Raw genomic sequence first — 26,857 nt, 5'->3', positions numbered from 1 at the left:
ATTGATTCCAGATTAAGTATTTAAAATCTTATTTCTAGTGCTTTTTATTTGAAACACTATTTCATGAAATCACAACTCAAAGTTTTTAAGTATTTGAAGCGAGTTTTTGAAATATGGTTGCATTCTTTGGGCAGTATTCATATGATATGATATTGTTTTTTAATGATTTTTCATGGTTTCATTTATTTCATTGATAAATTAAATAGATTAAAATAATTTTCAAAGTGTAAAAGTGGTTGAAATTAAACGATATACAAATTTAAACAAATTCATCTCGCACAACCCTTTTTGAAAAAAATAATTATATCAATTCAATTTTCATCCAATTTGGTGCTAAACAAATCTAAATTTTGATCTTGGCCAAAAGAGGTAAATATCTTGTTTTCAAATGGCATAACAAAAAAAAAATTGTTAAAATAGGTTGTTACAAATAAGATAGTTAATATTCATTCCATAATAGCGTTATTTTTGTTGTCCAACATATAAGCAAGCAATATTTCTAGTTGTTGCTTCAGAAATAAATATTATCTAAATTAAACCTTGACATTAAATTTACAGATAAGCTGATTCGTTCAATATGAACAGTAGATTGAAATTAGAGGTGGGCAAAAAAAGAGCGAGCCGCTCAAAGAGCCGGTTCACTAAAAAGAGCGAAAGATCAGTGGCTCACAAAAAAAGAACCGCGGTTCTTTTTTAAACTTTCGTCTTTTGAAAAATCCGGCTCGAAATGGCATGATTTTTATTATAAATATAATTTATTGAACTTCAAAAAAAATAGTTTTGATTTTTTTTTGCGAATTGAAAATAAAATTAAAATTTTTCAATGCTTATAAAAATTAATTGATTTATTAAACAATATAAAAAAATACTATTGTACATTAAAGTACTACCGGAATACAAATTTGAGCATTTGTAAAATATTACCAAAAATTTAATGAATAATTTAGAAATTTTGGAAAAAAAATCCTTTTAGAAGAGAGTTCGCAGAATGTTTTCTCCAAATAAAATATCAGCATTAGTTCAATTCTTGCAGAATAAACGCAATTTTAAAATTAAAAGCAATTTTTCCAACATCCTAGATTTAAGTTTGGATGTCATTCAATTACTTGAATGTATAGGTTCGAGTAGAAATCTTGACCTAGAGACCGCCAAGACCTATGGTTTTAAAGGGCATCTTCTCGTTTTTAGTTTTAATTTTTTTTATCAAATTATTTGTAAAAGTCCAATGTGAAATAACTTATAAAATCAAACGATTTTAGAAAAACCTTTTCATTAAAATTTTGAAAAAGAGCGAAAGAGCCGTTCAAAAGAGCGGCTCTTTTTAATGACCGAACGAAAATGAGCGGCTCCTAAAAAAGAGCGGTTTTGCCCACCTCTAATTGAAATGAATAAAATCAAATCAGGTTCTCTAATAATTATTTTTTGTATGATTTCAAAACATTGATGCCAAAAAGGTAGGAAAACGTATTCTACCGCTTGTATTTCGGGAATTCCCGGGAAATTTACAAATATCCCGGGAAACGGGAAATATTTTTTTTCGGGAAATTTCGGGAATTCCCGGGACGGGAAAAAAATAAATCCACAAATAATTGTTTCGATAGTCTGGGAATCAATAACCCAAAATTCTTATAAATGTTTGACGTAACAAATAAAAAAAACAATGGTTTGGATTTTTGTTTCCAGAATAAGGAAAGAGGAACAAAAAGTTTTTTTCGTCAGATTTATTAAATAAATATTCCAAGCAGTTCGAATTCCACAGAACAGATTAAATCTTCATAAATTGAAAAAACACAGTTTTTTGTTAAAGCAAAATTTTGAAAATGTAGAAGAAACCACATGAATTCTATGTCTGGAATGTCATTTTTCTTAGCTGTGTTAAATGAAATGGGAATAAAAATAATAAGTGATCTTATTATTTTTAAAGACAACCTTACAGGAATTAATTTATAAACTACAAAATTATCTAGTCACCACCCTAGTTCAAAGAGACGCCTCCCTTCTCCTATTATTTGCTGGCATCTGGAGTGTTTTCTGAACGTTCCGGGTGCGGTCCGGTGCAAAAAGTGAAAGAGAAGGACACTAATAAAATAAAGCAATTGAGAAGAATGAGTCGTATAAATGTTTCGGTATCGGGAGCCCTCCCCCTCTAACTCCCCTCCCCAACTGCACGACAAGGACGATGATTGCCGGGAGTTGGGCGGGGGACACTGTTTTTCCTCGGTAAAAAGAACAATTACAAAGTTGGAACTTACCATGACATAATGTCGCTGCATTTCTGTTTTCTCGCTGGCGAGTTTATCACATTCTAGCTTCAATCTGGAAAGAGGGAGAGAGAGAGAAAAGAAGGTGGTGAGTTTTCGATTTTGAGGCGGGGAAGGCCGGGAAGAAAATGAGAAAAACGAGTGGCGGCGGCGCAGGGCGGAAAATGGGCCAAATTAATTAAGATTTATGTGCTTGTTTGCGATGCGAAGGGAAAGTTTTGGCCACCGGCCTAGCTCGGGATAGCACGGCGTTCGACCCTTCCACGAGCTCGGTGTTGATGTCGGTTCGGTTTGGTTTTTGGTTTGGTGGGGGGGACGAGTGATTTGAAATTTAATTTGTTTGACGTCCTGACGGAGGACATGCAACCTGTGATTCTTGTTGTATGGTAAAACGTTTGTGTTGGGTTTAGGGGGAGAAAAAAACACTTGAATAATTAATTGTTGTTGAATATATTTGTACGAACGAATGAAGCGAACAGGGGTAATTAGTTGTTTGTTATGATACCAGATAATTTCCTCATTTGTTGTACAGTTGAGCTTAAGAAATTCCTCTAAATTCATAAAAAAATTCAAATAAGTTAAATACCAATTTCCAAATACTTTGAAATTTGATAAAATTAAATAAAGAAGATTTTTATCATAACATGCTTCCCTCGTGTACACTCTCCTTGGCCAACTCCCAAGTAGCAGCCCTCAACGACAAGAGTCCTGATCGACAGAATCCAATTCAGTGTTTCGTTCCGTTCCCACTGTCCCTGCATAGAACGAACGAGCACCGAACAACAATACCCCTGGCGGGCAGACGATTCAGAAGAGCAAATTCAATAAATTACTTATTTCTTTATCGCTTCATTGGGCCCGAGAAAACGAGCCAGCCTGTGGCAACAAACCGTTCCACCATTTTCCCTGCCACCCACTTCACCACCCACATCAGACAACAATTTGTGAGTTTGTGCCTGGAAAAGCGCACCCTCAAATTCACAGAAATCGAGTCTGTATCAATTTTGGGTTTGTTCCCCTCGACGTGACTTGTCCAATTTTCCACCAGTAGTTACTGCTCACCTCACCCCGCCCAGTTCTTCCCTCCAGAAGGCAGCTTTTATGTACCTCTACAACAAAGTTTTACCTTCGGTTCGAATTGATCTCGTAGCCGCCGTCACACACCCTCGGCAAGTCATTGTCCCGCTCTCTGTATTAGTAGCAGAAGTAGTGGGAGTTGACTAACTAGGGGATGAATTGGGCCAAACACTGTGGCATCTGTTGGCATCAACTTGTGACTACCTGGGAAATCACTGTGCGATAGCTGGAATTCAACTTTGATCATTTATTTTTTAAATGATGTTTCTACCATTTTAATCATTTTTTTAGAATTTAATTGAGCCGTTGCAAATATTTTTTGAAGTTTATGTCCCTCAACTCTGACCAAAGTCGAGGGAGGGGCATTAAAATAAAAAAGTATAAAAATTTAAATTACGAGTTATGGTTTCAACATTTTAATGAAAAAAGTGTTTTAAAATGCATTTTAAACCTGTCCAGTTGTTTTGCCATCATTAGTTTCCAATATACCTAAGTATTGAATAAAATTTGATTTTCCGCGAAAATAGTAGTTTATGCAACAAGTTGCAAAAAGAGGGTTTTTTCAGCACGAGTCGTACATTTATCCAACGAGGTTGTTTTGCCATCATTAGTTTCCAAAAATCAAGTTTTGCAACGAGTTCCATACAACATTTTTTGCAATTCCAAAAAACACACACTGAGTGAAATTTTATGTCAAATTTTCATGTATTTTGTCAATAGATCGTTTAGATCAAAAAAATGTTGAAAAGTGTAACTTTTCGAAACAAGTGCTGAAAAGTTTAACTTTTCAGCACTTGTTTTGAAAAGTAACACTTTTCAACATAATTTTGATCTAAACGATCTATTGACAAAATACATGAAAATTTGACATAAAATTTCACTCAGTGTGTGTTTTTTGGAATTGCAAAAAATGTTGTATGGAACTCGTTGCAAAACTTGATTTTTTCGGCACTCTTCGTATTTATCCAACTCGGTGAACCTATTTGCATAAATGTACGACTCGTGCTGAAAAAATCCTCTTTTTGCAACTTGTTGCATAAACTACTATTTTGCAATTCCGTCGTGAAACTATTTATTTTTCCTGTCATTCTTGGACGACGAAATAGCCTACTTTTCTGTACCAAAAATAACAGAATCGAATAGCAACACTTTTCAAAATAAATGCTGAAAAGTTCTACTTTTCAGCACTCAAATGGATGCTGAAAAGTTGAACATTTCAGCACTTGTTTCGAAAAGTAACACTTTTCAACATTTTTTTGATTTAAACGATTTGTTGACAAAATACATGAAAATTTGACATAAAATTTCACTCAGTGTGTGTTTTTTAGAATTACAAAAAATGTTGTATGGAACTCGTTGCAAAACTTGATTTTTTCAGCACTCTACGTATTTATCCAACTCGGTGAACCTCGTTGGATAAATGTACGACTCGTGCTGAAAAAATCCTCTTTTTGCAACTTGTTGCATAAACTACTATTAAGTGGTGCTGACATGAAAATTCACAAAAAAATCATCAGCAAATTGATTTTTTTTTGTAGAATTTCGGGAGCAATTTTCTTTTGCGTGATTCGCCTCTTCTCTCTTTCGCGGGTGAAGAATGTTCGCAAGCGAAATTGTTGTTTTACAATTATTCCATCCCTGTTCATGATCAACCCCTTTATGTGATTTTGTCACTTGAGTAAAATTTATAATTTTTTCGTTACATGAAACTCATTTTGCTCCGTGTAGACTGTTATGAAAATCATAAGATATGTTTTATAATGAATTTTGTTCCTAAAACTCCTAAATAAATAACTCCTCCCAAACTTTTATCAAGATTGAAAAAAGAACAAATTTCAAGCCTGATTTTCATAAAAAGTTAGCAAAAAGCAGCAAATTTAAAATGTTATTTTTCATTTGCAAGGTTAAGAATTATGTTTTTTATATGTTTTCTTTGCTATTATTTCAAAGGAATTTTATAATTAAATCATATGAAACATTCAGTTTGTTAGTTAATTTCCAATAATTTCACATAAAAGAACTCACTCAAAATAGAACTGTCCCATTCTGTTAACTCCCACAAACAGTCAATCAAAATTGACGACACCCACGCCAAACTCTGCTCTAAACATACCCATCAACATTTGACACCACCGAGTGGGCAACCAAAAGCACAACAAAATACGAAGAGAAACAGTGTTGTGCGATGTTTCCACATCCTTTCCCGCCCCCCTCTAATTCAAATGTGTTGGCCGGAGCCCAACAAAACAGTTGCTCATGTGTGTGGGTGGGTGGTGGTGCCACCTACCGGTCACAAACAAACAACCTCTAGCGTAGGGGTTTTTCCCCAAAAAAGGGGGTCGGACCATAACAATAATGCGAGAAGTGTACAGCTACTCCCCCGCCCCTCCCAGCCACCCACAATTGCCTGACCACAAAACCGTTTACCACATTTTCGTATTTAAAGCTGTTTTCGGTGTAAATTTGCCCCCCGCAATTTTCCACCTCCGTGTGCACCTTCAGAGCGTAGTTTTTGCCGGATAATGTTTGCCCAGTCCCAGTAAAGTGACTCCCGGCCGACAGTTCTAGCAACGGGGAAAATTGGTGCCGGGTGGAAATCGATTGTTCCAAATTGGGGGGAGGGTAGTTGATAGCTACCGTTAGAAGGTGAGGTTACTGATTGTCCTTTTTTCAATCAATTGTAATGTACATTTAAAACAATTTATGTTTGATTCTACCTTTTCGAACAACTTTTTTGTTCCAAAGAATTAGTATTTTCAATGTTTTAAAATTTTGGATTTTTTTTTTAAATCAGTTTCATGATATTTCGTGGATCATACTGTTTTAAACGTTGGATCTATTGTTAAAGCAAATCGGAAGATATTTTAATGGTTTTCATCTCACTTCTCAATAACTATATAGAAAATCAAAATCAGAACAAAAAACTAAAAAGGGGTATTTTTCAATCTCCTCTTGAACTATCCACTTAATTAATTTAATATCTTGAATATTAAACAGGACTCAAAAAACAGTAATGTTCTTAAAATGTGTAAAATTAAGAAAAGAAGTCAAATTGTTATTACCACGAATGCAAATATGACTAAATTTATTAAGTTTCCTAAGAAAAGCTGCTATTGATGCTCTAAATAGCAATATATTTTCTGAGTATTTTTCTCTAATCCAATGAAATGTAATTTTTCATTCATATTCTGATTGATTGCTCCTCCAGTCACAAATTTATTGACTTAGGGAAGAGAATGTTTCTAATGAATGTTACTTTCAAATGAATGTTTGCATCTAATTGATTTATAAAAATAAATCTGCAATTTACTTGTTTAGTCAACATTAACAAATTATTGTTGAAAAAGCCAAATTTGTAGAAAAAATACTTTTTGTTAAGAAAATAACTGCAATCAAGTGATTGATAATATTTAATACAATTCAATTCAATTTATCAATTTATCATGCTTATGATAAGTTGATGATTCCGAGAATATGTTTTTACTGATTTTTGTTAACATCAAGAAGCATTCGCTTCTCAGTAAATGTGGTAAGATTTTTTTTAATTCAAATTTTCCAGCCCAAAATTATAATGATTTTTAAATTAAAAAAGCATTCAATTTATTTGTAGTTTAAAGTATTTTTGTAATCTTTCGTAATTTGTTTCCTGAAAATTCATTTGCAAGTAACCTTTCTGATTTATTGATAAAAAATATGCAATGATATCTATTGCTTTTAATAATAAGAATTGAAATTGTTTTTAAAGCGGTAAAAACAAATTATTTTTGCTTTAGTTTTAAATAAACTTGAAACGTCGTTTGCTGTTTGCTGTAAGGGACCATCCATAAACCACGTGGACAAATATGGTGGTTTATGGATGGTTCCTAATCAGCGCAAACCAAACCGTATATTTTGGAAGCCCAAAAAACACCTATTTAGGCCACTTTCAAATGTTGAGCTTGATTTTCAAATTTGGGAATTATTTTTGTTGAAAAGAGCAAAACAAAATTTACCTAAAAATGTTTTTAACATTGAAAGGTGAACCTCCCGAGATATCACGGTTTTCGAAATCTGTAGGAAATTTAGTTCGGCTCTTCAAAGAAAATTTAATTGCTCTTACCGTTGTATCGCAAAACAAAATTAAAGAAAATCAAAAAATGCCTTAAAATGCTTATATTTTAAAAACAAGTTAATTTATCATGCAAATTTTTCAGTTAATTTTGATTGCAAATTTTATTTTGCGTTTTAAAATTAATTATGAAATTTTGTTTGAAAATATTTTTTAATTTTTCGCTAAAATCATTTTTTCATAAAATTTATTTTTTTGATACCGTAAAACGGGGTGACTTTGATAGCCGGGGTGACTTTGATAGGTTTGAGATTTTTCCGCAAAATGAAGAGTATAAATTAAATACGTACGGAATGGTTTAGAATCAAACTGACCATGGTAGAGAAGTACTCAAAGTACCTCAAGAAGAACTTTTCATAACATTTTGAAAGGTTTAAAAAGTTAGTTAACTATTATTAAGAAAATGTTGATGAAAGGCATTATTTCAAACTCTTCAAAGTGTCATGATTTTCTCAATGAACATAATTTTGAATCGGAAAATGGAATACATTTTCGGATTTTTTGGACAATTTTCCGCTAGGAGAAGGTAAACTGATTTTGTAAATATTAAATAATATGTGTTTTTGAAACAAAATTCAAAAAAATCTCCAAATTTATAGGCAATTTCAATTGAACAAATTTCATATGAAATGTGAAAACTTGTGATTCGTGCTTCGAATTCAGTTTAAAATGTAATATAAATCTATAATTTTATGAACTACTAGATTTAACGAATTTCAGGCACAATTCCGACTTTTTAACAACTTTACCTAAAATTTATATGTATTTTGTTAAAAAGCCTTAAAACTTAGTTAACTTAATATAAACATTGATTTTTTTCTTGAAAACTATATTATCAACTTTAGTGATGGTTCATTTAACGTAAAAATGAAGTTTGAACACCTATAATCTGATTTTATCAAGAAAAACTATGACTATCAAAGTCACCCCGGGAATTAAAATAAGAATTTTTAACATAACTATTTTTCTGAGCATTATAGAAAAATAACTTTTTCAAGAAATAGTGCATGAACTTTGTATGGCCTACCCCAGTACATGTTTTAAAAATAATTATCTTGAGAAAAACCTTTCCAGTTGGGAAATATTCCAAAAATAAATTGAAATCCTATCAAAGTCACCCCGGTTTACGGTACCAGATATTACACCATCCCACTATATAACGTTAAAGATGCTTTTTTTTGGCCCAAAAAAATAAAAGAAAACTATGTCTCTATGTATTTTTTTTACAATTCTAATGAAAAAAATGCCATTTTATAGAAGAAAATGTGAAAAACAAGCAAAAAATGAAAAGGTGACTGTAGAAACATGAAAAAATTAGGTAAGCAAAATGTAATGATAGGAGGTGGTAAAATAGGCTAAATACTACCAAAAACAAACAAAAACTAAACAAGATAAATGCAAATTAAAAAACTAAAAATGAAACAAGAAAAACATTTAACAAGAGAAGTAAAGTTTTTCGTAGAAAAAAAGTAACACAAAATGACCTCCTAAACACGGGAAAAATAAAAAATTTCGAAAAAAAATTTTGGGCAGTAGAGGGTTAGTTATAATCATATTTAATTATAATCGTAAAATGACATTTGATGAAGGAAATACAAAAATAGTAAGAAAATGTTAAGGGACCATCCATAAACCACGTGGACACTTTTTTGGGAATCTGTTACCCCCCCCCCCCCCTTCGTGGACAATTGTCCATACAAAAAAAATCTTATTTGTATAGGTCGTGGACAATCGCCATACCCCCCCCCCCCCTAAAGTGTCCACGTGGTTTATGGATGGTCCCTAAGTTGATAAATACCAGAACGGTCATCATTAAATAGTATTTTTTTTATTTAATTTACGTTCAAACAAGGCCGTTGCAAATATTTTTCAAAGTTTATGTCGCCTCAACCCTTCAAAATTGGTCTGAAAAATCAGGGGACAGAAAACTATTTTTCCAAAAAAAATCAAAATTTCCATGAAAATAGAAGTCTAATCAACAGAAAACAATCCAAATGCATTATTCTGCGTTGATAATCATATTAAGCATGTTTGGGCATGTTTAAAAATGATTTGAATTTTTATGAAATTCCAACGCACAGCACCGCAAAAAATCATTTATTTCACTTTGTTTACATACATTTCCATCGCTAATCATGAAACAAGAAGTTTTTTGCAAATATCTTTGAAAAATGATAAAAAAGAAAATTTGTTAAAAAAAATGTAACGAAAATTATTCTGGAAATACGTTTGAAGCTACGTTTACACAATTTCATCGTAAACATATCTGAAAAGTAAACGTTAATCACGTTTTGGACCTATTGAAAATTTCTGAAAATATATTACTACAAGTCGTTTCATCGTTAATACATTATAAATAAAGTCCAGATTTGCCGAGTTTATAACTCATCAGAATTTTTTTCAAAACCAAACCAGCGAAGAACATAATGTTCAGTTCTGAAGCAAAATAATCTTATAAGTACTCATAATCCTGCCATGGTTGCCAGAACATCAAATCTTATATCTCATCAAAACATCTGTCAAAAACCAAAAAAAACATTGATTCGTACTATATTAGTGCCGTAAGTATTTTCAAAACATTTTGGCAAGAATAGTTACGTTATTTTTTGTTCAGTTCTCATAATTTTGAACACAGTTGCCAAATCTTTAATTTTCATGATTTTCCCGCGTTCAATTTCCGGGAATTTTTATTTTGTTATTATCGAAAATTTAGATGAATGTTGCTGTCCATTCGAATTTAACTGTTTATTATAGGTCTGGCTTCAGCTTAAAAAAAATTAAATATTTTTGATCAAATGTTGATCGATACTAATTTTGTAAAAATTTGAGTTTTCATTTCAATTTTTCAGTAAAAATTAAACTTTAAGTGGTTATATCTTAAAAATGGTTCACTTTATCAAAAAATCTGTAAAGTACTTTTCGATTACAAATTAAATTTTAAAAAGCCGAAAAAAAATAGTTTTGAAAAAAAAATTGTTTTCACTGAAATTTCATTGGAAAAAAACCTTTTCCAAAAAATTATTACTGCTCCTAAAACCTAGCACAAAATTTCCAAAATTAAAATATTAAGTTTTGGGAATTTGTTTTGGTAAAAAAAAGGTTAAATTGAAAATCGCCAAAAAATGTTTTCGTGTTTTTTTTTCTGAAAAAAAAACCACGATCAATAGCTACAGCATTCCCGAATACACCAATCTGATAAAAAAAATCCTTTAAAACTTACAGATTCTCGAATATGTAGGTACCAGTTTTTTATGGACAGCTGCCAAAATTATATGGACCCTGAAATAATTGGACCAACAAACAATCTGGATTCTTTGGTCATAGGAAGGATCCCACATAGTTTGAACCAAATCCTAATATATAAACTATGCCTATTTTCGGATGTTTGTGGAGAATTGCTCACATATACATTATAATCAAACATTTTTGAACTTATCACTTAAAAAAAGAGAATTTGATTAATTATTACAACAATACATTTTTAAAGGCAAAAATTAGTTTGACATAAAATTCAACGGGTAATTTTAAGGGACCATCTATAAACTACGTGGTCAGTTTACGGGGTTGGGGGGGGGAGGGGGGGGGGAATCAAAGAAAAAAGTTAAAAAATCCGAGCCTTGCAACGAGTTCTATGCCAAATCTTAGGCTGGCGTCAAAAAGTGTGAGTTTTTGATAAAAGTGCTGAATAGTTGAGTTGTACAGCACTCAAATGGATGCTCACTGCACAGTGGTCCAGAACGTAAAATTAAGTGGAAAATGTATTTTTCCGAAAAATGATAACGATTTGGAGCTTTGGTGTCTTCAGAAGAGTTGTTGCAAATGGAAATTTTGGTTTGGTTCCAAATTAGGGTGGTTCACGATTAGGGTGGTTTTGAAAATCTAACTTTTCAGGAATATTTTTGGGAATTTTGTCGTCTGCTAAAAAGTTGTTGTACTTGCCAATCCAAGCAACTTTGTCGAAGACACCAAAATTTCATCTCGTAATCTACGCCTTCTACGACCAAACGAGAAAGCATCTGAGAAAACCTTTTTTTTCAGCTTTTATAGCGCAAGATCTCCTGTTTCGAATGCAACCTGGCGTCTAAAATTTGGCCTGCGCCTTTTCGAGATATTTGAGTTTTAAATTTGCATCTTTTTTACCTTAAAATAGCTGTAACTTTTGACCCTTAAGTTCAAATTGACTTGACAGATAATAAAAATGTTTGTTTTTCAGAGCTCTAAAAGTGCTTCAAACAACACTTTTCTCTAAAACTTAACCCTGAATTGCTACGTTCAACAAACTGATTTTTGACGGTTTGCTCAGATGTTTCCTCCAAATTTGGTCGTAGAAGGCGTAGATTACGAGATAAAATTTTGGTGTCTACCGCAAAATTGCTTGGATTGGCAAGTACAACAACTTTTTAGAAGACGAAAAAATTCCCAAAAATATTCATGAAAATTTAGATTTTCAAGACCACCTTAATCGTGAACCACCCTAGTTTTGAACCAAACCAACAACTCTTCTGAAGACACCAAAGCTCCACAACGTCACCATTTTTCGGAAAATCCATTTTCCACATCATTTTGCATTCTGGACCACTGTGCACTGTTATTTTTGGCGTTAAAAAAAAGTTAACAACGGAATTGCATTTATTTTCCATTTAAATTGTTTCGATTAAAACATACATCTCATGCTCCTTCAATGTTTTTAAAAACATGAGCCTTGATGTGTCTGTAATCTGTAATCTTTGTTTTGTCCTTTTTAATTTTTAAAATAAAACTAATATTTTCAATTCTTTCAGCTACTAAAATACCACAACAGGTATTAATAAGCATAAAAATTTAAATAATGCTAAATAGCTAATAAATTTGTCAGGATCTCTTGATGTCGAGGAGTTGTTTAAAATTAATTTATTCTGAAGAAAAACATTTAAAAATAAACAAAATCACCAATACTAGAGCCAACGATGGAAACATTTCCATCAAATTGATTATAAGCAACCACGCCATCACCCCGCAGCAAATCCAAACTCACCGGTTTCACCACCACCACCACGTTCCAGAACCAATAAAACATGATCCCATATCGGCAGAACGCATCACACCCAGCCAGCAAATCCTCCCCGCGGCGCCGTGAAATCCCTCGAGCAAAAATTTAATTTTAATTAGCTTTTAATCAGCATCATAAAGTGAAGTTTATTGAAATCTCGTGCGCCCCTCATTGTTTACCCTGCGCTCGAGTGCGGCTACCAGTTTGAGTTTGTATTTGTGTGTGTGTGTGCGTGTGTTTGTGCGTTATAATTCACACTCCAGGGCATAATTGTGGTCATCGACACCGCGTCGTCGTCGTCATCCACGCGCGCGATGATCATTTTCCGTCACGGGGGCAAAATGACGAAAATTGAAACACAACCCCCTCTCCGCCAAATTCACCCACAGTTTTCACTGCTCATGTGTGTGTTTGTGAAAGAGAGACAGAGTGCATTAATACATTTGGAAAATTGTCCCTCTTTTCCGCGGACACACACATATCAATTTCATCGCCATTTCAGCCCACATTTTCCTCTTTTTCAATTGACTCGCTGCTGCTGCTGCTGCGTCATCATTTTCACAAAACTGGGAAGGAGGGAAGGGAGGAAAAATGTCCTGCCAGCGACGATCATAATGGCAATTAAATTAACGACACTCTGGATAAAACCCGGCTGCGATGAAAAGCGGATACTGTGTGAGAGAGTGTGTGTGTTTGTGTGCTGGTGTGAAATTGGCTGAGCGACACAACCCATAAAAGAGGGGTGGGGTTGGAGAGCTTTTGAGATTATTTGTAATTCCCGTTTTGTTCTCGATTGACCACGTGGATTACGATATGTTAATCAGCTCTAATCGGTTGTCGGAGGGGAAGTTATTGTGGCCAAGGGTGTTTGCTAGCAATCAATTTGTATTGTAAAATATTGAAATGCTGCATATGTTACAAAGAAAATTGTAGAAATTGTCAAATATATTAATTAGAGAAATACAAATTTCATTAAATTTTTGGCTTCTATATGAGTTTAGATGTTTATTCTTGGGTGAAAAGTGCTGCTATTCAAGTATAACAAATGTTCAATCAATCATTTAATAAAAAACACAGAAATTTATACTAAAATTGATAAACAGTTACAACTTTTAATATAATTCTCTGGAAAAAGTGTTCTCATCAAAATAAATGCCTTTAAAATACTTAAAGACTTTTCAATTATATTATTACAGTAAAGTTAACTCTCTTTTCATATTTTTTTTAAATTGTTCAAACAAGATGCCTTACCAAAAATGTACACCATGTCAAATTCACTCCGGCTGTCAATGTCACCCCGGTTTATCGGTACTGTGAACACTTATCTAAGCTAACAAGTTTTTCGATGGCTATTTCAGTTATACCGCTTATTTGTTAGGAAAGTTTTGAGGGATTTCTAAATTAATAAAATAAATTCGAAATCAAAAGCGTTTATCTGTATTGAAAAAAAGCTAATTTTTAATATAAATTTCCATATATTTCAATTAAAAAAAAATGCCCGAAATTAGTTATAAAGTTCCTTGGCTCGAAAATGGGACACGTATTTAGTTAACCCTCAACTGACCAAATTTTTATCGATTTTTTTTATATATCTCGTGTTTCGGAGGTCATTTTGAGCAACTTTAGTTCTACGAAAAACTTTACTTCTCTTGTTTTAGTTTTTTTTGTTTATTTTTAGTATTTTTATTTTCATTTATCTTGTTAAGTTTATGTTTGTTTTTGGCAGTAATGAGACACTTCAAAAATTACTGCATATTCTTTTTACTTAAAATATAGGATATATTAGTAAAAAACGTTACTTAATACACCATTAGGTGGTTGGTGCCTTCCTCACATTTTGAGTGTAATCCTAGGTAATATCTAAGATCCAGCCTCCAAAAAGTTCATAATCAACACTTAAGTGCTTATAACTTTTGATAGGTTTGTCAGATCTGCAATCTACTGAACTCGTTGGGAAGGTCTTTTGATTACCTATCTAACGACAGGTCGCATGATAGATCCGGACAACGTTTTGATCGAAATATATGAGATCCGGCCTCTAAAAAGTTCATAAATAACACTTAAATGCTTAAAACTTTTGATAGGGTTGTCAGATCTTCAATCTTTTGAGCTCGTTGAAAAGGTCTTTCGAATACCTTTCTAAAAATGTATTACATGACGAGGTTTCTTACAAAAACCACCCTTTTTACAATCTTCCGGACTTTTGCTTAATTCGTTTTTTAGCGTAACTTTTGAAGTACTTAACGTGAAGACTTCCATCATTGTCATGATTTTTCGTTCAAAGTTATAAATTTTGCGTCGCTTTCAATATTTTGACAAAATTCCTTCAACAAGTTGTTTAGAATAGTGTCCTACACATGCTGATTCCTTTTGGTAACGATTATCCAATTCCTTGTAAAGTTATGGAAATCGAAAAAAACTATCGTGACATTTGTAAAGGTCCACGTCTGAATCAATATTTTTTGACATTCAGTTTTTTTTTATCAAAAACCCAGCCATTAACATTTTATTTGCGTCCGAGAAAGCAAAAAGCGTTTGAAAACTTTATCCATGCATTATATATGGGTAATTCTCCGCCAACTCACACGGCAGTTGCCCCGACCCCTCTTCGATTTGCGTGAAACTTTGTCCTAAGGGGTAACTTTTGTCCCTGATCACGAATACGAGGTCCGTTTTTTGATATCTCGTGACGGAGGGGCGGTACGACCCTTTCCATTTTTGAACATGCGAAAAAAGAGGTGTTTTTCAATAATTTGCAGCCTGAAACGGTGATGAGATAGAAATTTGGTGTCAAAGGGACTTTTATGTAAAATTAGACGCCCGATTTGATGGCGTACTCAGAATTCCGAAAAAACGTATTTTTCATCGAAAAAAACACTAAAAAATTTTTAAAAATTCTTCCATTTTCCGTTACTCGACTGTAAAAAATTTTGGAACATGTCATTTTATGGAAAATTTAATGTACTTTTCGAATCTACATTGACCCAGAAGGGTCATTTTTTCATTCAAAACCAAATTTTGCATTTTAAAATTTCAAGTTTTCTCTAACTTTGCAGGGTTATTTTTTAGAGTGTAACAATGATCTACAAAGTTGTAGAGCAGACAATTACAAAAATTTTGATATATAGACATAAGGGGTTTGCTTATAAACATCACGAGTTATCGCGATTTTACGAAAAAAAAAGTTTTGAAAAAGTTGGTCGTCATCGATTATGGCCGTTCATGGTCACCCGGACAGACAAGGACGACGAAACAAAAAGAAACGCAAAATTAACGTTTTCAAAACATTTTTTCGTAAAATCGCGATAACTCGTGATGTTTATAAGCAAACCCCTTATGTTTATATATCAAATTTTTTGTAATTGTCTGCTCTACAACTTTGTAGAACATTGTTACACTCTAAAAAATAACCCTGCAAAGTAAGAAAAACACAAAATTTTAAAATGAAAAATTTTGTTCTAAATGAAAAAATGACCCTTCTGGGACAATGTAGATTCGAAAAGTACATTAAATTTCCCATAAAATGACATGTTCCAAAAAATTTTACAGTCGAGTAACGGAAAATGGGAGAATTTTGAAAACTTTTTTAGTGTTTTTTTCGATGAAAAATACGTTTTTTCGGAATTCTGAGTACGCCATCAAATCGGGCGTCTAATTTTACGTAAAAGTCCCTTTGACACCAAATTTCTATCTCATCACCGTTTCAGGTTGCAAATTGTTGAAAAACACCTCGCATGTTCAAAAATGGAAGGGGTCGTACCGCCCCTCCGTCACGAGATATCAAAAAACGGACCTCGGATTCGTGATCAGGGACAAAAGTTACCCCTTAGGACAAAGTTTCACGCAAATCGAAGAGAGGTCGGGGCAACTTTTCCCGATTTCGTGTGAGTTGGTAGAGAATTACCCTTTGACTTTATCAGTGAATTGACTTAACAAATAGACTTGTTTTCGGAATTGCAAAAAAAATGTTATCCTATTTATCCAACTCGGTAAACCTCGTTAGATAAATGTACGACTCGTGCTGAAAAAATCATCTTTTTGCAATTTGTTGCATTAACTGCTGTCAAAAAATACCTATAATCGAATGTAAACTATCAACAATACATTGCATTACGTTTAATTCAGGATTGGTAATGAAATGAAACACTTTTAGTCTTTTATGTATATTTTGAGATCATAGATCAGAAAAAAACTGAACTTTCCATGGTTTTTTTTTTTTCAATGTTTTCAAATTTATGACAGTCGCATTTGGCAAAGACATTACCATGGTCGATTTTTAAGAACAAAAAACACGTTTTAGATCAGTTTTTAGGACGCTGTTTCTTTTGACAGAAGCAAGATAGCACAATACATTCTTGAGGAAAGTTTGAGAGAATTTTCTCAATTTTAACGCTATTGAGTAGGTTTGAAAAATTTAGTGAAAAATAAAAAGGTAAAAAGAGGGGTTTTCTATACTAATTCCCATACAAAATTGAAATACAATGCGCTAAGTGTGGACGATTTGATCATTTTCTAAATTTGTCTACAACTTGAACAATATTTTCAATGAGCTATTCCAAGGAAACTGCTTAACCAATTTCGACTAAGACATTGGTGTTTCTCAAAATTAAAATTTGATGCTGCTAAAAATGTTTTTTTTTTGTTAAAATAAAAATTAATAGGTTTTTTTTAGGAGAATACTGCAAAGATGAGCATCGTTCACTTTTTTAATGCTTTGTTTGCCTTTTGAAGAGGTTTATTTTTTGGTATTCCCAAGTTGGTTAACTGCTAATGTTTAATACAGCAAAAGTCTTTGTCAAGATTTAATGTTATTTCACTCAATATTTATGGTAAACCATGGTCATACTTTGATCCCACAATTCCCTCAGATTGGGGCGATTGGAAGTCCCAGACACTTTCACCATTATCCGAAAACGACTGTCTGTGGAGCTTCACCGTTTCGTGGGATCCCTTTCATCACAATTGATTCCGGACGTGTATCGCCAGAACTCGACCAGCAGTCCATCTCGAAACATCCCGACTAGAAACTGCTCACTTATTCCATTAGTTACATGCACAGATGCGCGGAGGCCTTTCTCTGTGAACCTGCGGCGGTTTGCTGGTTTTGCGGTCACCGTATCGAACAGACGGGAACCAGCGCCAGCTGCAGCACCCTTCCGGCTGGCCAATTTTCACAACAGTCTGTGTGATCACTTACAGATTCAGTCCTGCGGGTCGAGTTTGGTGAGATAGCTTGATCGAAAGATTGTATTTGAACAATTTAAGTAAATTTAAAATTTGAAGAAGTGTACACGAATGAGATTTGCAAGAGTCCATCAACACAATTGCAAAAAGTAAAGAAAAATCGTCCATGGTTACAAAATCCGATCCCCCAGGGAACCCTCGAACAACCTAATCCAACCGGATGGAAAATAAAATCAAAATAAGGGGTAGAATGTTAATCCAATTCATTTGCTTGTAACCCACAGAGTGTGTGTGTTCGTTCACAGCCATTTCCACTTGGCACATCTGCTGCTGCTGCTGCCTTCAAGGGGGGGTTGACCAAGAACCAAGCTGGAAAAACTCGGGAACCACCCCCCAGTTTGAACCTGTTCAGTGGCACTCCAACACGCTGGATCTATACAATTTTCAGTCTTTTTTTCCCCAGTTTTTTCTAGTACCTGCTCATCGTGGCCCGTGGGTTTGAACCAGGTGAATTCTCTTCTTTTTTTTTGGCGTTACCCGTTCACGTATGTCGAGTGGTGCATTTCACAGTCCGGCGGGGTGAATTTTAGCTTTGGACAGAACAAAAAAACTGCCACCCATAGCGAATGAAAAAAAGAGGGTGGAAAATCATCAGCAAATATTTGCGCAAATGTGCTAAATTAAATATTCAACAGATTTTATACGTTTCGTTTGGCGCGTTTCTGTTGGACAAGTGGGACGAAAAAAAAAGGGTGGAAGGAATTGATTTTGCTACTTTTTTACTGTCGGGCGTGAAAAGTGTTGTGTTTGTTGTTATTTTGGCAGCCAAATTTAATTGTTTTAAGCAGAGTAGAGTGAAAATCACTCTCGAGTGGATCAACTCTCGAGTTTTACATTCAATTTCACAAAAAAAGGAAAAACGAGTGCAAAAATAATGAAATTTTTCCACGAACCGATTGAGTGCCAGGGATTCTGTTTTTATTTTTTGCAAACTAGGTGTATTTTGTTTCGATTTCTGGCAGCTTCCAAAACAAGTATCACTTATTTAGCGTGGGTTTTCCTCCCACCCCGGGATAGTGAATCAGTGGGAGTGGATTTGTGTGATAGGTTTTTGTCTGGCCTGGCACGGCGATTAAATGGATTATTTTTTTTTTCAACGTTTCGTAGCAGCTGCATTTCACTGGAAGCAATCGGATGTTTTCAATTAAATTTTAACGCACTTTTTCAATTTAATTGAGTGCACTAGAATGTAAATTAGATATTGTGATTGAAAACTGTTACACATTTACAATAATGGGGAATATGAAAAATATATCCTGTCTAAATTAAATCTCGCAAAAGATTTTTTTTACAAATGCGAAAAAAAATCAACCCTGCTCAAAGGACATCAACCTCGAACATGGGATCATCCCAGCCTGTAAGTGGGGTGGTGGCAAGCCCGACGAAACGAAATAACAAAGTAAAAGACTTGCCATAATCATCGATGACTGGAATGCCCGATGACGATTACAGGAGGGGGAAAAGGACGTGCACACGACGACGACGACGACAAGGGTGAAATATGATTATCAAGGACTAAATGAGTGGAATTTGGTTTAATAACGGGGTTGGTGCGGTGCGGGATGAAAAGTGAATTTCGACGAAGGGGGAGAGCGGATAAATTAAGCAGCGTTAGAAGGAGGGTGGTTTTCCGTTCGTGTCAGCTTGGGTGCCCTCCTTCCTCCTTGATTTGGCTCAATTTCAGTGAAGCGAATCCTGTGCAACAGTAGGGGAAGGAATTTTCCTGATGGCTAGGATTGAAGCTGATATTTAGCCCGTGTTTTTCAATCAATGATTCTTTTTTGATGACAAATAACGCGTAATTATTTGTTTTTTGATTTCTGTCAGCCGAATCAAATACTTTTTATTGTTTCGGGGCAACCCGTAAAGTTTGCTAATCCTAACCACAAGTCATGCCACATGGTGCGTTTAGCAAAACCGAAATGACACGATTTTTGTGCCAATTTCTTCTCCAGTTATCGAAGCTCCAGTTATCAGTGCTCTGCACAGTGGTCTGAAAATCAAATTTAGCAGCACAAAAACATATCTATGCAATTCTGCGACATTTGGGAATATTGGTACAAGGGTGGTCCTAAATATTCATTTTTAAACGTTTTCTCCGAATCCTCAACAGATAGTGGCATACCCTCTTCGGCAGTGCTTGCCAACCTGAACTCCGTTTCATACAAAACTTTATATGAAACGCACTTAACTTTCAAAAAAGTGTTAAATTAATTTTTTTGCATTTTTTTCGGTGTCGGTTTTTGGTTTGGTGTCTTCGGAGCATGTTTAGAGGAATAAAAATAACCTTCTGACGAAAGAACAAAGAGTCGCTAGCTCTGTTGAAAAGTTGCAGCGATTTTACGGTTTCAAAAAGGTGTATATTTAAATGTTTGTATCTTTTTTAGGAGAAACATAAAAATGTTTTTTTTGTGTATTTTAAAGAAAAAGACTTCCACTAATAGTAAAAAAAAACTCAGAAGATTTTTTTCGATAGCTGAAATCAAAATTATTTGAATATTGGGATGTTGGGGTATTTAACAATGCGAAATGAGATCGTTTTTTAAGCTTATAAATAAAAAAATAAATTCTTAAAAAATAAATAAAAAGGATCAAACAAAATTCCAAGCAGCATTTTATTTTTGAATTCAAAAATCTCTGAAAATAATAATGCTATTTCTAATGTTAAAAATGAATTTTCTGATTTTTTCGAAAAAAATATTGTTAATTTTTTGGAGTCAATTATAACATTTGAAAAGGGTGTAACATTGAATATTTAACATTTTTAAAATGTTAGTGTTTTTTTTTAAATCGAAAAGATCATAAAATTTCAAAAATGTATTTTTTACATTGAAAACAGGATCATTACTTTCTGAGATATTGGTAATACATAAGAATAAAGGGCTGTTTGGATGAGACTTAAAAAACTTCATTTTTCTAGTTTATTTTTTATTTGCTAAATTTCAGCAACCATAGGTCCAATCTTGAATGTCCCTTAGGCAATTTAATTGTAAATCTTCTCAGCTTTTCGAAAAAAAAAACTTTCAAAAATGGACAATGGTCACTATTTTAAGAAATTGAAAAACTTGAATTCATCAATTCAAATTAAACTTTGAGTGGCTATATCTTCAAAACGATGCACATTATCTTAAAATCTTTGAAGTACTTTTTGAATGCAAATTGATTTTACGTTAAGATAAAATAAAATAAAAAATATCGATTTTCGGAAACTTTCTTTGTAAAAAAAAGTTTATCTAAAAATTTACAATTTTTTTTCACTTATTTTTTTCTGAAAAGTCTTCAATTTTGCCAAAGACACCAAACCAATCATAATATTTATTCAAAAGTTAGAATATTTTTGTACCAGTTCTGTATGGACAACTGCCATTCACTTCGTAAGTTATAACACAGATCTACGTATTTTAAAAAAAAAAATAGGTTTTTTACAATATGAATATTATATTATCGGGTTTTTTCATACATTTTGAAAGTAATTACAGTTCTTAGAAATAATCTAATCGTAACAAAACTACGTATTTGAAAAATGCTTATTTTTTTATATTTTTTCGGTCATGTGGGATCTGGGCTATATGGGAGACTATGGCTATAATCCTATGAAAAACAACCAAACTTAAAGCTTTGGAATCGGAAAATACAACGGTGCACTTTATCAAAACTTCACTAACGTACTTTTTGATTGCAAATTTGATTTTAAATCGAAATCGCAATCGAAGTTAAAAATTTTTTGCAATCAATATTTCGCTTTTTTGAAAAAAATCTGTTTGGATTCAAAAATGCATAACTTGGTCAAAGATTTATCGCATAACCTGGAAATTTCTGAAAAGTTGGCATTTGATGTCCCCTAAAACATATAACAAAAATATAATTTTTTTTTGTGCAAATCAAGTTTTAGTGACAAAAAGTTAAATTAAAAATCACCATTTTTTTACCATGTATCATTTTTTTCAATGTAGTCCTTATCCATACCTACAACTTTGCCAAAGACACCAAATCGATCAAAAAATACCTTCCAACCAACTTCACGAAGAAAAATGAGTCCCCAAAACCGCGAACAAGCGTTCATGAAAATGCGAACAAGGAACAAAGTGTTCAAATCCCATGGTACGTTTGTGTTTATAGATTTGAAAAACTGAACTCCTACGAAAAAAAGGCAAAAATCTACCATTCTGATCGGTTCAATAAATCATCAATGCCTTGTCCAAAACCACCACCCTAACCTAATTATGGCATTAGTGCGAACTCGCTTGTTTGTTCATCCTCTTACCCGCCAGATGATGTGCCATACCACACGTTCTCGTCACCAATTTGTACCATCTGCCGCTGTACCTTAATATCTCCCGTTTTCGAAAGCAGTCGACAAACAATCAAATTAGCCCTATAAGCGCACCAAAACGAAACAAATAAAACGCTACAAATGGCACAAAAATGAAATTCTGCGATTATTCCCTCAGAATCTCGTCAGCAAAGGACTTCCCCTTAATTGTGCTGCTTGTTTACCTTAGTGCCGTGCTGATGCCAGCAGCCGTCGCCGCCAAGTCACACTATTTATATTTCAATTACAAGTTTTTTTTGTTGCTGTTCTCCCTCCCTGGATGGAACTTTTCACACCCCATTCTAATAGCCGTGGACAACACAAGACGGTAACAACAACAACAGCTCCGGGACGACAAGGATCTATTTCTCATTCGTGACATTGGTGCTAAAAATTGTTAACTTTTTTCTCTCCTTTCTTTTCTTTCCTTTGTGTCCCGATTCCCCTTAATTTCTCGATATTTTCCCTGGTTATCATCAACCATCATCGTCGCGTTCCAAAACCATTATAATTTCCCAGTTTTGTTGCTTTTTCCCTCCCTTCCTCCTCTCTCGCCTCAGACTTTTCCACTAATTTTTGCCCCGCAGCTTTTTCTCCATTATGAAAGAAAAACGGCAAAATTATTCATAAAAGCGAGCGACCCGGCTCGCAGCCCCTATTAATTCACCCTGATTTCACCATTCTACTGGTTGTTGTTCACATAAGAGCTTTATCGAGTCCTTATGGGTTTCCGGGGAGGGAGAGAAATAAAAGGACGTCAGCGACGATGGCACACCAAAAACGATCCTGCGTGATTTTGTGCGAGTGTGTGTGTGTGTCCTTTGTAAATTTTGGTGCTACACGCACACAAACTCACACACGTTCAGTGGAAAAAGAGCTATTCTTCGCGTTATTGTACTCGGCGTTATTTGGTCAATAAATACATTACAAACACGTCGCACACAGGCACGCACGTGCTGATTGGAGATGCAGTTAACCCTCGAGGGGCCAAACTTATTGGCTTTTTGTAACTCGATTCGAGCTCAAGTGGTTATAAATAGCCTTAGAATTATAATTAAAAATATGTTTGCAATTATTTTTCATGCCTTCCATATTATTACAAAAAATATAAATCATTCAAAAACAGTATGGGTACGATATCTCGCGATGTACTTTTATAGTAAAATACTTTGCAACTGTGGAATAACACAGCAATTAAAGATATTCGCGGTCAATAAGAGTGTCACCAATTGAATTTTCGTTTTTTTTTAACATAAGAGTTATTCTCCACGAAATCTGCCAATTTGATAATATTTCAATTATTGTGTTTTTTTTATTTGACTCAAACTTTAAAGGCAATTCTTCTATATCCAAAGAAGTCATTTTGCATGATTGGTACAAGTCTCAATACAATTTTGGCAGCTTTTTATTCAAAAATGCTACGTTAAAATTCTTAAATCAGTATTTAAAAAAAAAGAATGTTTTGATCGATGGAGTACAAGGTTGTAGATAATAATCAAACTATGTACTCTTAAAAATATTTGCTCATTACTTTTTACTATTACTATTTATCAACTTTTCATGACTAAAATTTTAATTACCGTAAACCAGGGTAACATTGATACAATTTCGATTAATTTTTGAAATATTTTTCAGGTGGTTAGGTTTATCTTAAGATTATTATTATTGATAAATGTACTGGGGTAGGCCACACAAGGTGCACGCACTATTTTTGATAAAAAGTGTTTAAAAAATAGTTGCACTGAAAATTCATATTTTGAATTCCGGGGTGACTTTGATATTCATAATTATTCTTATAAAAATCAGATTAAATGTGTTCAAATTTTATTTTTAAGTCAATTGTACCATCACTAAGTTTATAAGCTTTTTAACAAAATACATAAAATTTTTAGGTAAAATTGTTATAAAATCAAAATGTTAGCTGAAATTTGTTAAAACTAGTTTTGTTTATAAAATTATTGAATCATATTGCACTATAAACTGAAATCGAAGCACGAATCAAAAGTTTTTACATTTTTTATGAAATTAGTTCTACTGAAAATGCCTTTAAATTGGGAGATTTTTTTGAGTTGTGTTTCCATACACATAATTTCAATTATATACTAACTTATTTTGCCTTCTTCTAGTGGGAAATTGTCATGACACTTTGAGAATATTAAAATAATGCTATATATCAACATTTTCCTAATTCTAAATCCGTATTTTACCATTTTTGAAATTTTTGATGTACTTCAGAGAACCAAAAAATCGTTTTGAAGACAAAGAAATGTTATCTTTTTTTATAATTTTAAGAAATAGAATTGTGAGTAGGGCGTCCAATTTTCCCGGGTTTTGAATTTCCCGGGAAACGGGAAAAATATATTTGAAATCCCGGGAATTTTTTTAAATAATCATAAAATCTACGTTTTTATTAAATTTGTTATGTTTTTCAAGCTTACAAATACAGAATTAGCTCAATACTGTTAATTGGTGATAACCTATACTTCAATCTGAACAAGTTTAAAGTAATGAAGTAATAAACAAGTTTTAAAAATATTCAAATTGTTATTTGGTATTAATATATGGATTTTACAAAATTTCAATACTTTTTAGTGTAACTTTTGTTATTAAAAGTTTCATGTTGGCAAAATTGCTCTAAAATGTTCAAGGCAAGTCACCTACAATGGAACAATACAAAAACATGATGTTTTGCTAGAAAAATGTTGATTTTCGTAAAGTGTCTCATTGTTCCCCAGCTGTCTCATTGTTCCTGAAAAGTGCGTCTACAATGAGACAGTTGAATAACTCTGGCTGTAGAGGTCGGATCGATCTCATATTTTGGTCAATGTTAGAACACATTAAAAGAAAGAAATGGCAACAAAAAGCTCATTAAAACATGCTGATGAAAAAAATACAAAATTCGTTGAATGTTAAAAATCAAAAGTGTCTCATTGATGACTACCCTACCCTATCATCATTAAATTTTTTAAAAATTTCTATTATTTTTCATATGACATGACTTCTAATGATTAAAGAAATTCATTGAAACTGTAAAAAAAAACGAGAAACGAAAACAAATAAAATGTTACCATCCAATGTTAAATGCTACAAAAGTTTATAATTTCATGTTTTACAAAAACAAATATTTAAAAATTGTATTTAAGCCACTACCGTCAACTGACGGAAATCGGGACTGCAGTCTAAATAGGTTCAGGATATTTTAGAGCAATAAATTAGAAAATCGGTGTACTAATTATTTTGTTTATAAAAAATATTAGAACTTTATGCAAAAAATATTGGCTTAAACAGCTGTCTTAATTCGTTACTATTGTCCTAATTTGCTCCAGATGCCGATGTTTGATGAAAAATAATTAAATATTTTTTTCAAGTTTAAAATCATCACTAAACGTAAATATTTATAAAATAAATAAAATTTAATGAAAATATTTAAAGCGCTAAGCATTCTGCGGATCCGTAAATTAAAATTTTAATAATTTTTCCTTATAAACCAAATAAATGTTGATATGTGCCGAATACAAATTTGCTAATGCTTTAAAATTCTTTTCGATTACTAAGTCATCTATTTCCACAACCAAATCTGAGTTTCCAGACCAAAAAATTTTTTTTTTTTTCAATTTCGGGAATTCCCGGGACAAAATATAAAAAATCCCGGGATTCGGGAATTCCCGGTTTAGGGATTTTTGTCCCGGGAATTCCCGGGATGGACGCACTAATTGTGAGTATAATTTTCTGATGTAAAATTGAATTTGCAAGCGAAATGTACATAAAAAAATAAATTAAAAAACACAATTTTCGAGTTGATCCACTTTAAAATCGATTTTGAAAAAAAACATTAATAATTGACTTTTTTAAATGGTGCCCTCATCTATTCCAAAGTTACAAAGCTGTCTTAGAAATAATGCAGATTGTTCTTTACGTTTCTGAGATGCAGGCTCTCAAATAAAAGAAACAATAAAATTTAAGTTTTCATCGTCAATCAAACAGAACTCAATTTTCAAAACAGTCCAAAAGTGTTAGCTTTTCAAAGTCAAAAAATGAATCATCCGTAAAATTTTCTGATCTTTAATATTAGGAAATTTGAAAATCAAGAAAGACATTTAAGAAAAGCATTAATATTTTTTTTTATTTCGAATATCAAATTGTTTTTTAAATATTATTATGAGTTTCACTTATTTCACTTAGGCTGGTACAAATTTTATTTAAACTTTTTGTCTCCCCCCCCCCCTTCAAGTTGGTTCGAAAAATCAGGGGGCAAAAAATATTTTTTTCAAAAAACTTCTAAATTTTTATGGAAATTTAAGTACAATCAGCTGAAACAATTTAAAATGCGTTTCCCTGCGTTAGGAATCACTTTTAGAATGTTTGAGTTGATTTAAAAAGCTTTTGAATGTTTGGAAATTTTCGATGTTTAAGTTTTGTTTTTCGCTGAAATTTTTGTTTTCGTCAAATCTTTCATTAATTGAAATCTAATAATTGCAAAACAACTGAACTACTGTAAAATTAATTTTAAAACACTTTTTACATGAAAATGCTGAAACTATGGCTTGTTCATTCAATAATTTATATTTATTTTACTTCCTCCATTTTTCTTTTGACTGAGTTGAAAGCCTGAACATTCAACTTTGATTGGCTGAAAAGGGTATTTGATTGAAAGAGTTCTTTGAGTCATGCCAAGAGTTTAGGAAATACTCAAACCAGCATGTTTCAACATTTTAAAGAAATCTTTAGCAACATATGTCTTGTTCATCTAAACTGTTCATTAAAACAAGTGTAAAATGAAAAAAATAAAAACTTTATAATTTTTATTAAGACCTAAATTTAGCATG

At 32.9% G+C, this 26,857-nt stretch overlaps 1 protein-coding gene across 11 annotated transcripts in view; it reads right to left on the bottom strand.

The window, feature by feature from the left end:
• The window catches only part of LOC120426763 (protein groucho), a 322,942-nt gene that overhangs the window by 144,878 nt on the left and 151,207 nt on the right, over positions 1 to 26,857 (bottom strand). For all 11 annotated transcript variants that reach the window (XM_052710549.1, XM_052710550.1, XM_052710546.1 and 8 more), the window contains one exon: positions 2,253 to 2,316. In XM_052710549.1, the coding sequence (XP_052566509.1) occupies positions 2,253 to 2,316 (64 nt within the window). The remainder of the gene's footprint in view (positions 1 to 2,252; positions 2,317 to 26,857) is intronic.

This window comes from Culex pipiens, chromosome 3 (assembly GCF_016801865.2).
Source record: "Culex pipiens pallens isolate TS chromosome 3, TS_CPP_V2, whole genome shotgun sequence".
Taxonomy (NCBI): domain Eukaryota; kingdom Metazoa; phylum Arthropoda; class Insecta; order Diptera; family Culicidae; genus Culex; species Culex pipiens.
The sequence above is the reverse complement of the archived record's forward strand: the minus strand, read 5'-3'. Positions and strand labels throughout refer to the sequence as shown.